The sequence below is a fragment of the Triticum aestivum genome, chromosome 2A, assembly GCF_018294505.1.
Source record: "Triticum aestivum cultivar Chinese Spring chromosome 2A, IWGSC CS RefSeq v2.1, whole genome shotgun sequence".
Taxonomy (NCBI): Eukaryota; Viridiplantae; Streptophyta; class Magnoliopsida; order Poales; family Poaceae; genus Triticum; species Triticum aestivum.
Genome location: NC_057797.1, coordinates 708,529,656 through 708,542,458, shown reverse-complemented (window position 1 = coordinate 708,542,458; position 12,803 = coordinate 708,529,656). Strand labels below are relative to the sequence as shown.

Below are 12,803 nucleotides of genomic sequence, written 5' to 3'. Positions count from 1 at the left end.
GTAAAGTGTTCCTCGCATTGCCTGCACACCCGCCTTCTGTAGCTCTGCTCCGTCGTCTGCGTCTCTCTGACTCTGTCCTTGCTCGCGAGGCGCGCCCCAGCTCGATCCCACGCCCGGCGAGGAGGAGCAGCGCTAGGGTACAGGGTTTGGGGGCGAGGCCATGGAGGAGGGGGGAGACGGATCCCTGGAGGCGCGGCCCGGCGTCCTGCTCGTCGGCGCCCCCGGCGTGGGCAAGCGAACCATCCTCTCCCGTGAGATCCCGCCCCCTCTCGCACTCCCCCCATCTCACATCTGTACATGTCCTGATTGGGATACGCGTTTAGGGTTCGAATCCGCCGTTTCCTGATTACATCCTGCTGCTAGTGAGAAGATTTCGTGGTCTGTTGGTGATTACCGATTTCAGTGCGAGAAATAGTTAATGTGGAGTTGACGGGGAAGGGGAGGATCCGAGAATCAAGTGTGTTCTAGCTGATAATTTAGTTCCATTTTCAGTTTCATCACTGGCTTGACAAAATTCCTTTGTGGAGATTTAGGTTTATATGCTTTGGCACATCCACCACTTATGCTCTTATCATTTCCATATCATCATGAACTGCAGGGTTGATTGGGACGGAAGTGCCGGACACATCCGATTTGTCGTCAGGTGTGCTCTGTCAGGGGTATGTGTTTGAATGCCTACACGTTGAATCACTCTGTTGTGTATGAGTGATGGAGTGTACTTGCAGAATTAGTGGACCTAGTTTTCAGTTAAGCTGGTATCTGACAGAACCTCTGTTGCTATTGATTGGTATCCAGGTGGAAAATTGACACGAAGTACTACTCTGCTGATCTTTCCATTTGGACTGCACATCTTGAGGAAGGGTTTTCTGTCGGCTCACTACCTCATCTGGACCAATTGGCTGCTCTTGTTATGGTCTTCGATATGAATGATGTCAGAACAGTGAACCCGTCACACATTTTTTGATTCCTGCTGTTATTTCTAGTTCCGTTCTCACTCCAAATTCCTTTATTTAGCTCTTTTGAACCTTGTAACTACTGGTGTTCAATTGTTTGATCCTCAATTCTGCAGTAGGCTAATCGTCTCAGCAATTATGCAGGAATCGTCCTTACTTACCCTCCGAAACTGGGTTGGCAATATTGATGTTCAGAGGTTTGAAGTTCTGCTGTGCATAGGAAATAAAGCAGATCTTGTGCCTGGCCATGGTGCGCATGTGGAATACAGGAGGCACATGCAAAAGATTGGCGAGTCAAGTAGTGATCCACACCCTGAATATTTGGATTTTGGGATAAATGAAAATGAAGGTTGTGGTTTGTTATCAGAGGAAGAACCACAAATAGAGATCAGAGACTCCACTTTGCAGTGGTGCATTGAGCAGAATATTGAGTATATTGAAGCTTGTGCTTCCAATGCTGACTTTGACAAATGTAGGTAACTAAGTTGTCCTGTGGGCTGCAATTGTTCGACAAAACCACAGTATTTTTACCTTTTACCATCATCTCACCCTACCATGTGTTTTAAACTGAAGATCAGCTAATTAGGTGCGCACTTAGTATATAATGATAGTGCTCATCTTCAAGTCAATTGGCTCTCTTATGACCTCTTACTCATGTGTGTTTTTTCTGATACTTAACATACTTCTACATACTATTTTGGATCACACTTTGGGGTGCCATCAACCTGCTTTTCACCATCGTACATTTATTTACCATCTCTATTGTGTATGATTCACTTAGCACTGTGCTTTTGTTGACAATTTTCTGTGGTGATTATGATCCTTCTTGGAGGGCCTAAGTTTTGTTAGTGGCATCATAAGCTTGCCTTCTTAGTGAAGCTCTGGACATTGAGCTTCTTAGTAGAAAAGGTCATGAAGCTTAAACTTCTCTGAAAAATGCATGTAGCAGAACCGTGTTTGGGAAGATTTAAGCCTTTGTAAGCTTAAACTCAAGCCAGACCAAATTTGGCCTATGCAGATTCCCATTTATTTTTCAGCGCTGTAGTATCTTGGAGATCAGTAGCACCCAATTAATTAAAAGTCACATTTTATGTTGGTATTGGTCTGTTGATCAAATTGCATTTGGTATTTTTCATGGTAATTTATGTCTGAACCTGCAAAATTGAAAAGGCAATTCAAGTACATATTGTTTTATACCGTATTACCGCTTAGTATTAAATGCCATACACCAAAAGGCTAACAAGTTAAATGGTTGATCCACATGCATGGCATCGGTGGCTGTTTTTATTGTGTGTGAATTATGAAATTTTATTATAATTGTTTGATGGAGTCTAATAAAAGGAACCTAATTTCTATCCAAAGTTGAATATTGCTTGTATTTAAATAGATCTTTTGGATGCTCTTTCAATTCTGAACTGTCGTCTGTTTATAATTACCAACAGGCCTATCAGTGGATGGTGATAGCCAAGGCCTAGAGCGACTCTTTGGAGCCCTTTCTGCACACATGTGGCCTGGAATGATTCTGAAATCTGGAAATAAAATTACTACTCCATCCTTGGTCGAAAAAGATGGTGAGTTATATAAGAAAACAATATAATTACACGTTTAACCATAAATTGTTAAATTAGCGCCATGGTTTTGTGATGAGTCATGCTTGCTCTAACAAACAACCATATAATGTGCAAAGCTGGAGCGATTTTGATAATTAGAATATCTTGCCCTCCACAGTTCCATTATTGAATTTAGAACCCTGTATTTGGCCTTAAGTATTCTGTTTTCTACTGACAGAATCTACAGATGATGAATTGACTTATGAATTTGACTACGAGGTCCTATCCCATGCATCTGATGAGCAATGGGAATTCATCGGTGAATCGAGTACATCAAGAAGCTTGGAAGGATTGGATGAAGCTAAATCTATGCAGGACAACACACAGCAAGTTGTGAACGGCAATGCTAGTTCTTCGGCGCCCAACCCTCTTCCAAATGACAGATCTACAGAACCTGCTGAAGAAAATCCTGTAACTCAGAGTCACGCAACTGAAGATAGTAGTAATCATGTGGATAACACTGGAGCAGATACTTCTGAGGACCAGCGAACTGACACCCCAGAGGTCAATGCACTGTTTGAGGATGATCATTATGGCGTAGATGATCTGGAGCGACTAATGTCAGAGATTGGCAACATGCGCTCCAACCTAAGGCTCGTTCCTGACTTCCAAAGGAGGGAGATGGCTGCCAAGATAGCCATGAAAATGGCAACCATGTTTGGTGATAGTGACGACGAGGGCTTCCATGCTGTCTAAGCCAAATTTCTTATCTTCACACAGGATTACAGGTTATGGCAAGCCTATTTGTATAGGGAGATCGGCATCATGCCACCTAGGCATTTTTTTAATAAAATCCTGATGCCATTTCCCACCAACACAAATTTTGTACTCATAGTCCTTCCAGATATTTAGTCATTTACCTTCTGTAGAGTTATTCATACTTTCTACCGTTATAGGGTTTGTGCTGTATCATTAAGAATTTTATCTCTCTTGATTCTTGAATCAACTAGCTGTTGTATATGTAGCTTATCAAATGTTACGTTACTGTTGAATTGCGCAAAAATATGAGTGATAAATGAGAGCATCCTACCAAATTATCACATGGTTCTAAGAGGCTGAAAATGAGATCGTGCATCTGGAGATCTTCGGGCAAAAAAAATATCAGATATACAACAGCACATAACAATAACACTGCTCCATATCATGTGTTCAGTACGTAAATCTGTTGTTCCAAAACTCCTCTATCTACAGCTAAAACCTGACAACACTACATAACAAAACAAAGTGCCGAAGGGTTTATACAATTCACACCGTTACTGTCCTTCCAAGCTTTTTGATAGTGAACCGTTGTCAGAGCTCTTGGGCTCAGGCTCAGGCTCTAACATTGGTTGGCCATTTTGGTCATTCACCATGTCAGGTTTAGACTGTTGCAGATTCCCAGATGGCTCGTCTGATAACTTCGATGATCTTGCACTATGTTGCATACCCCTTGGACCGTTAGAGAATGGTGTTACCTGCGAAACATGGTAGAGATCAGGGAGAGTTTTTCCAGACAGCATGGTAAAACAAATCAAACTATTGCTAGTTCAGTTATCAGATTGAGCTTCAAACTTCTAAAACAACTCATTTATCCTGCCTGCAGAGAGATCTGCAAACAATATATTAATTTGAAATAGTAGCATACTTTTTTCTGGATTGTGGCATCGGGCAAGTTAAGATACCAAGTTAATTGCAAACACTCACATCATTTGAAGCCTCTAGCCTTGCCCGCAAAGCTTCATGTTCGGCTTTTACACGGGACGGGACGCCATCCTTTTGGTAAACATTCCTTTTGGCAGTCTCCTCATCTACTTCAACCGAACCAGCAGCAAATGGGTGGTTTACTGGAATCCATCTAACTGTCTCTGGATCGACATCTGGTGGCAGGGGATCACCTTCTTTAAGAAACACAGTGGGCCTTTTCCACTGATATGCATGTGATCTCCTTTTCTGATGCATTGCCTGTTGTTCATTTGTAAGCCGGACAGGAGCCATGCGGTACTCCTTGCCAAACATCTGAGCAGTAGAAGTATCTTCATCGATCTTGACTAATGAATTATTGAAAGGATCATTGTACACACGTGGCTTTGCACTGCAGGAGTTGCCTTAGTCAAAATTATTGCACGATTTCAAGAGAATACTAGACAATTACAGTAGAAGAGTTTTCACAAAAAAAGAAAAGAAAAAGATGGGTTAAAACTTAAAAGTAGGCTTGGAAACCAGCATAACAATTTTTGTCTATCCCTAAAGTTTTATTGACCATGATCACTACCACTAGTCACATAAAGTAATACTACAATTTCCATAGCAGCCAACAAGAGTGAGACATGGATTTACAATGGCATAAAGCTAGTTACTAGACACATGAAAAAGATGACAGTTCTTCCTCAGAGAAGAATTCACCCCCTATAGTTTCACATGAACAAGTTATATTAGTTCTGAATGTTTTGTAAACATGATTCAGAATACAATAAAATGTTCTTAGAAAAACAACCAATTCCAAAGCATAACATCAAAAGTGGATTTGAGTATGAATTCATTATAATTTAGAGCAATAAAAGATGTAGTCAAACCACATATTCCAAGAAAAATAGATTTCTGTACTGTCTTCCTAAATACACATATGAGTAAACCTCTAAAGCCCAAATCGTCATATGAAAAACTATGGCGGATAGTGCAGAAGGGAATCCAAACTGAAGTTTGACAAGATAGCAAGACATACATCCCACGTTGCCCAGATTTTAGATGCCCGCGCCTTACTAGATCAGAAACAGAACCACTACTATCTTGCTGTTGAGTTCTTATGATGACCTGTCTTGCGAGAGCAGCCAAAAATGCAATGCCGAAACCGAAACCGGCAATGGAATTTAGTCCAATGTTTTTCCTGATCTGCATGAAAAGATAAACAAGAGAGTATTTGTTATGTAAAGATGGAACAGCATACGACATGATCACATGACTATAACATGGTAAAGTATTGGGTACTGGCGAAGAGATAATTTAGGTCTTATTATGCTGTAAAGAAAAAGAAAAAGGCCATATAGAATATCTCAAGCTGCCCAAAATGCATAAAATGTCAAAAGCCATGTGACTCCTGGGGGTCAAAGCTTAACCAGTTCCCCTGAATCCCTGACGCATTGGGGATTGCTCATGAGCAGTGAACTAAATGTCACCTACGCAAACCTATCTTCTTTACATCTGCCACATTTTGCTTACTAGGCTAACTACATTTTATGCACAACAAGCGCTAAATCTAACAAGCAACCACGGTTCAGAACTGACAGTGGCCAACCCTCACAGTCCAAATGTGCAGAAATAAAGAGACGGGCCGTGTTACCGAGACAACAGCAGGAGGCACCGAGGCGACAAGCGCCCTCAAATCCCCCACCCTCCTCTCCAGAGCCCCGATCCTCCGCTCCCCGTTCGGGGCGCCCTTCGTGTCGCTCGAAGCCCTGATTGGGCGGGACCACCTCGGCCTACCGCGGAAGCATCTGGGCGGAATTAAGCGGACGGGGGCGGAGAGGGAGACGGCGAAGGAGGCGGAGGCGGGCGCCATTGCCGCCCTCGCATGGAGGGGGTAGCTAGCTAGGCTAATGGCCTGGGACTGGGAGTGCTCAGGGATGGTCGGCAGCAGGGAGGGGGGATGGAGAAGACGGAGGAAGCAAATGGAAATCGCAGAAGGTCACTCGCAGCGGGCCTGGGCCGGCCCTGTATGGAGCCGAAGCATCGGAGAAGACGCATCGTGACCGTCCATAAAAGAACGGACAGCCGAGGTCACCCAGAGGCCCAGGGTTGTCTTGTCCTATCCGTCGGAGGAATATGCTGATGCTGGACCGAGCGATGCATACGGCTGGAGAGAGATGAACCAAACGATTCGGGATTGGATCGAGCGCGACCCGTCCCATCCCGTCCCGTCGTTCCCCCACCCACCTCCCTCCGCCGGCCGGTAGGCGACGCGCCCCGGAGCTGCTCGCCCCCCTCCAAGCTTCCCCGCCCCGTATCCCCTTATCAGCGCGGCGAGGTGCCCGGCGGCGACCGGGGTCCGGCAGCCCTAGGTATGGGACACCAAATCACGCGATTGTATCTCTATTTGTTGATGTATATACAGTACATTACATGGACGCTTATATGCATATTTGTGGGTGCAGACGGTATTTAGTCAATATTTCTTTGTTGTAGCTTCAGGGTTCCCCATCCACACATTTTCATTCGCTCCCAAATACGGCAAAAGACAAATACTGCGTTGTGTACGCAGGCGGTTTAGACATGTTGCTGCAACAGGTGCAGGCAGACAGTTAATTTCGCCGTGACGTTCCTGACGCCTGAACAATCAAAACCATTGTTTACTGATTTTTTTTCTTGCGTAATTTTGGAAATTGCTGTTCCGAAGTTTCATTATTCAGTGAATGTGTGGTTAGTCTTGCAGTCTTCTTTTTTAATGTCATTTAGAAATTGCTGCAATGGTAGTCTTATATGAACGACGGTCCCCTTTTCAGTAGGAGCGCCGGCGCATCGGGGATGCCCCTGGTGGTAGCCGAGTCATCCTCTTCGGGCGCCCCTGCGTTCCCGCCAGGGTTCGCTCTTCAGCCGGCCTACACTCCAACGGCCACCGCTCCGGTATGTTTCATTGTTTCCCCTTTGCTCGTAGATGTAGTTCAGGGTTTGTGCTTAGTGAGTACTAGGATTGGATTCGATTTGATCCGATTGCAATCGAATCCAATCGATTTCGCCGTGACGTTCCTGACGGTTGAGCAACCAAAACCATTGTTTACTGATTTTTTCTGCATAATTTTGGAAATTGCTATTCCTTAGTTTCATTATTCAGTTAATGTGCAGTTAGTCTTGCAGTCTTTTTTATGTCATTTAGAAATTGCTGCAATGGTAGTCTTATGTGAACAATCTGTGCAAGGTCTCATTGATGGAAATTGCAGTTTTGCAGCCAGGAATTTCAAGTGCTTGATGTATTGCATGTCTTGCCTTTTGCCGTACATTTCTCACATTCGTGCTATGCATGGATTTAATTTGTTGCCAGATTCTTGCTTTATTAATCAGATCTGTAATTGTTATGGTAGGGAATGAACTTGGGACAACATGCCGATGACATGCCGGGTAACAACGGTAGTGGCAAGCAGGCTGTTTGGACAACTGCCATGTCGTCCTTTGTGCTTAAGTTCATGGCTAACCTGGTGACTAGTGGAACTAGAGCCTCCAACAGTTTCAGGCAAGTTCATCATAAAAGCTGTGCAAAGGCTTTGAACGAGCGTTTCAAGCTTCAAGTAACTGCCGCTCAGATTTCTAACCACCTTCGGAAGTGGAAAAGAATATGGGGAAGGGTTAACAAGCTCAAGAGCTTAAGTGGTGCTCTTTGGGATGAGCATACATGCACCATTGTGCTTGATCAGGAGCATTACGCCAGTCACGTTAAGGTAGGATTGCACCGTGTGTTGTTTCCACATGGTGGTGTCATTGTTGCTTCTGTTTGTCTAATATTTTGTGTATTACTTGGCAGGACCACCATAGTGATGCCGACTTGTTGAACACTCCGATCGAGTACTATCATGAGATGGCTACAATCTGTGGTAACGGTATGGTTTCAGGTGTATATGCTAGCAGGAGTAGCAATGAGCTTCTTTCCACAGACGTGGCTGATGATGAATTTGAAAATGAAGATACCAATGGGGAGAGTGACCCTCTTGCTACAAATGTGACTGAGAATGAAATGGAAAACAGAAAAACTAATGAAGCGAGTGACCCTCTTGCTATAGTTGTGATCGAGAATGTCAAAACCTGTGAAGAGGCCACACAATCTTTTACTAACACTGATGAAGGAAACTTTGGTGATCCCTCTGGCAGTTTACCACCACCAAAGAAGGCCAAGGTGATGACATGCCCAAATAATATTGATTGTACTTGTATAGTTTCAGCTATATTTGGTTAAATTCTAAAAGGTTATTCAACAAATGGAGTAGTCCTAACTGAAATGTGGTAGTTACAAACTTTCGCAGCTAGTATCAATTGTTACAGCTGGATACCTATGGTCTCGCAGTTAGCATCTGGACCCTGATCACCAATTTATCTCCAAATTATATGTAGAAGTCAATCATTTAGAGAAATACAAAAAACACAGATGATGTGAAAAAATGTTGATGATTGGGGAACTTGCAAATATTCAACTTGATCACCTGATGGACAGTGACAAGAGTTCTTTGTCATGCTTACTTCATCATGATACATACAGCATAGACCTACTCTTATTCTCTGAAGATAATGCCTGCCTTGATGTATTGATTTTTCTATGTGAAATTTGAATGCTGCAGTTTGCTACTAAATTAAACCTGTATTATGATTATACTTTCTCAACAAAATAGCATCTCCTTATTTATCCCAGATGTCTCACTTGGATTTATCACAACAACGCGATGCTCCAGCTATGCAACCAGACGTGGGTATATCACATGTAAGTTTTCTTCAAAGTGCTTTCACCACACAAGGAGTTGCATCCCACTGTCACAACAAAATAAGTAGAATGCATGCTAGCAATTGCTTCAGTCGGCTTCTCATTTTTATTTGGTAGATCCCTTATAAGGGACACCACTTACCTAGCTAGAGCCAGAGGTCCTTGGCATTGACTGTTTGGGGTAGCTTTGTAAAAAGGATATTAACCTCCTATAGCCGCCGATATCAAATGTTGAGTGTCAATTTGAATTCTTGATGATGCAATCCCATTCTTCCCCTTCACTACTCAAGTGGACAATGCCATAGTTGCATCACAATTGTGTTCTTTCACAAAGGAAGGAAAGAGCCACTGTTTTTATTCTACTGGGAAGTACCTGGGCACCTCACATGTGTAGGTAGCGGGGAAAGTGGAAACCAAGTCATGATGAAAACTCCATAAAAACCATGTATAAATATAATAGTTCTATACACATGTAAAATGTTGGGAGCATGATGTTCTACACATGTAAAATGTCAAGTTTGAACTCACAATCATTTGGGAGGCATGTAAAAACAGATTCAGCATGAATAGTGATGTTTACAGTTTGCAACCATTCATTGCTGAATTTGCTCATACCTTTCAAGTGAACTTGACTTGAAATTTTACATGTTTGCAGAACATCACCTCCCCAACATACTGTTTCCTTTAACACTGGACATTTTTCCTATAGGTTGCATAGGGATTAGGGAGGAAGTACATGATCATAGAGACATGCTCAAATTTCAACAATCCCTTGCCAAAATATCGGTTGACTCTCAAAACCACTATGACCATTAGTTTGTAATGCCTATATGTAAAATGTTGTTTTATCATATAGTATAATTTTGCTTTTGTATAATTTGTATGATATGGTTGGCAAATTATTGTTTATTACTCCCTCCGTAAACTAATATAAGAATGTTTAGATCACTACTTTAGTGATCTAAACACTCTTATATTAGTTTACAGAGGGAGTACTAAATTCTTGTTTTCTTAATCAGATCGTGTTGTTAATTTGTAGGGAATGAACTCGGAACAGCATGCGGATAACATGGGGGGTACTAATGGTGGTGGTGGGCAACTTGTTTGGACAAATGCCATGTCATCCTTTGTGCTTCAGTTCTTGACTAACCTAGTGGCTGGTGGAACTAGACCCTCTCATGTTTTCAAGCAAGTTCATCTTAAAAGTTGTGCTCAAGCTTTGAGTGAGCATTTCAGGGTTCAAGTAAATGCTGCACAGATTTCTAACCATCTTAGGAAATGGAAGAAAATATGGAAAAAGGTTAACATACTCAAGAGTTTAAGTGGCACTCTTTGGGATGCAAATACTTGCACCATTGTGCTTAATCATGAGCATTACACGGCTCACGTTAAGGTAAGATTGAAGCTTATGTTGTTTACCGGCTGTGACGACATTGCTGCATATACTTTTTAAACAATTTCCTGTGTATTACTTGGCAGGACCACCATCATGATGCTGATTTCTTGAACACTCCAATTAAGAACTATCGTGAGATGGCGACAATCTTTGTCAAAGGCATGGCATCATCCAGGCCAGCTAGGAGTAGCAACGAGTCTCTTGCTAGGGGCGTGCCTGAGAATGGAATGGAAAATGAAAACTTGAATGGGGTGAATGCCCTTATTCCTAAGGGTGTTGAAGAGGCCGCAATGTCTTTTACAAGCACCGATGAAGGGAACAGTGGTGATTCGTCTGACAGCTTACCTCCCCCACCCCCACCAAAGAAAGCCAAGGTAAAAAACGATGACAGGCTGCTATGTACGATGACCCGTGTTCTCGATCGCCTAGCAGAAGCAATAGAGAAGTGCAGTAGGAGAGACACTGATGTCCCCGACGACCTTTGGGCTAACATGAAGGGCCTCCCGGGGTTTGAACAGGAGCATCTTGCCCACTACTATGCTTATTTGTGCGAGAATGCTCACGTTGCCAGGGCATTCGACAAGCTTAGTGTGCCTCACAAAACGATCTGGGTTAATAGGTACATCAAGAACCACCTCTCGGTCTAGTTGGTACCTACGATGGTAGGGTTGGGCTATGGTAATACTTCTCTCGTAGTTTTTTGTATGAACCATAACATAGGAATGCGGCTGATCTTTATATGCGCGATCCTGTACATGCTAGAAGATGCCATGGTTTGGTATATGATAATTGGAGTTGGAGGATGTCACATGCTGAATGCCTTGTTAAACTGTTAGATCAGGCAGGCATGGCAGGATGAACCAGGAAGGCAAAGCAATTTTGGGCCTGTTTGGTTTGGGACTTAATTTGCCATGACTAAGGTTAGGCGTTGGCCACACCCGTGGCGCGCCGCAGAAACTGTGGCGAACAAAACGAGCGCCGCACCTTAGGCAAAAAAATCTGCTGCAGAAGCCCGTATAGATTGTGGCAAGCCAAACGTCAGTACAAAACCAAACACACGCCCAGGAGGTTGGGACTCGCCACACGTTTGGCGTGGCAACCGATGGCCGGGAACCAAACAGCCTCTTTATGTTTGATGTTTCAACTGATGCTGTTCTCAGCTCACTTGGTCATTGTTGCCATACTGTTGTTGGGACGCTTGCTGGTATGCTACTAGTGACGACTGATGAGTGGCATGTGATGATGTAATGCAATTTCGTACACCAGTTTTGCACTCAGAATTCGATACAGTACAGATACACATATTTTAAGCAAGGAGAGTTCGACCTTGTAGGCACTAAACAACTACTCCCTCCATCCCATAATATAAGAGCGTTTTTGACACCACTACTTGTAGATAAGATCACTGACCAAATCTCCAACAGCAACCAAATACTAATAATCAGTTGTCAGCAGATGATATCTGGTGCTGGTACTGTACTTGCCAGCTTTCAGATGCAGCTGGTGATGTCTTATAATTTTTATATTTTTTGTTGAGAAAAACATGCAAATTTATTCAACAATAGAGTACCTGGGAAAATACCAGGGTACCTGCCAGTACCCTACGAGAAATGTGGGCTGTTCATCTGTGAAATCTAATGGTGGGGAGCGATCTGTACTGCGCCAATTTTGCTAGTGGAATTGCACACGGTATGGCTTGCACCGCGTCGCTGCTGTCCTCCAGTATACGAGTCCACTAAGGTTCCGGCCGCCGCGGCGTGCGCCTAGCGACCTACGGCGGATCAGGAGGCTGCCGAGTTAGGCCCTTTTCCTCGCCATCATCGCCCCGCTTCTCTCCCCTGTCCCTCCCTCGTCTTCCTCTTCCTCCTGCCGCGAGGCGTTCGAGGACTCGCCGCTGCTCCCATGGGACACCGTCACTCCAGCGCTCACTCGCCACTGCTACCTCCTTGTCTTCGTCTGCAGAGGTCCCTGTCGGCGTCCCGCGCTGGAGTTGTGGTCCGTCTACTCCGCCGTCCTCCCCTCTGGTAGCACGCGCCGCCTCTCGCCGGCTTGGCCGCGTCGCCGACCTCAGCCCCGCCGTCTCGTCCTCCGGCGAGTGGACCGCTGCTCCGTGCATGACCTCCGAACCGACGTCTACGCCTTCTGGGCATCCAATGGCTCCAGGCGCACGCTGCTCGCCCGCGACGGCCCATGGCGGTTGGCTGCCCCGGCCCGCTCTGTAGGATTCCCGCCGCTGCCGGCACGAGCGACATCTTGATTTCTAGTTGCCATTATCCGCCGACGACGTCACTAAGGTTCTGGCCGTCACGGCATCGCAATAGCACCTTCACGGGATGGCTACAACCCCTTCACAGCATGGCTACTACCTCCTCCTCCTCCTTCGCCAGCCTGGCTACCTTTTCTCCACC

The 12,803-nt window shown here is 44.4% G+C and overlaps 3 protein-coding genes across 4 annotated transcripts; 2 read left to right on the top strand and 1 right to left on the bottom strand.

Annotated features, from left to right (window-relative positions):
• The first annotated feature begins 13 nt into the window (after positions 1 to 13).
• On the top strand, positions 14 to 3,523 carry LOC123190409 (uncharacterized). Its single transcript, XM_044603035.1, has 6 exons — positions 14 to 251; positions 599 to 659; positions 796 to 931; positions 1,098 to 1,425; positions 2,396 to 2,524; positions 2,742 to 3,523. Exons 1-6 carry the CDS (start codon positions 161 to 163, stop codon positions 3,257 to 3,259), a joined length of 1,263 nt encoding a protein of 420 aa, XP_044458970.1. The 5' UTR covers positions 14 to 160; the 3' UTR covers positions 3,260 to 3,523.
• Positions 3,524 to 3,669: 146 nt separating this feature from the next.
• Positions 3,670 to 6,238, bottom strand: LOC123190410 (protein MULTIPLE CHLOROPLAST DIVISION SITE 1). Its single transcript, XM_044603037.1, has 4 exons — positions 5,880 to 6,238; positions 5,265 to 5,431; positions 4,247 to 4,634; positions 3,670 to 4,017 (listed from the first exon to the last, which is right to left on the bottom strand). The coding sequence occupies exons 1-4, from the start codon at positions 6,096 to 6,098 to the stop codon at positions 3,817 to 3,819; spliced, it is 975 nt and encodes a 324-aa protein (XP_044458972.1). The 5' UTR covers positions 6,099 to 6,238; the 3' UTR covers positions 3,670 to 3,816.
• A 102-nt stretch (positions 6,239 to 6,340) lies between these two features.
• LOC123190408 (uncharacterized) lies at positions 6,341 to 11,300 on the top strand. Of its 2 annotated transcripts, none has more exons than XM_044603032.1 (7): positions 6,341 to 6,597; positions 7,039 to 7,159; positions 7,615 to 7,968; positions 8,052 to 8,420; positions 8,931 to 8,999; positions 10,039 to 10,392; positions 10,479 to 11,300. In XM_044603032.1, exons 2-7 carry the CDS (start codon positions 7,061 to 7,063, stop codon positions 11,040 to 11,042), a joined length of 1,809 nt encoding a protein of 602 aa, XP_044458967.1. In that variant the 5' UTR covers positions 6,341 to 6,597; positions 7,039 to 7,060; the 3' UTR covers positions 11,043 to 11,300. The 2 variants fall into 2 exon arrangements, with proteins under 2 accessions (XP_044458967.1, XP_044458968.1); XM_044603033.1 differs by having other exon boundaries at positions 6,390 to 6,597; positions 7,042 to 7,159.
• The last annotated feature ends 1,503 nt before the right edge of the window (positions 11,301 to 12,803 follow it).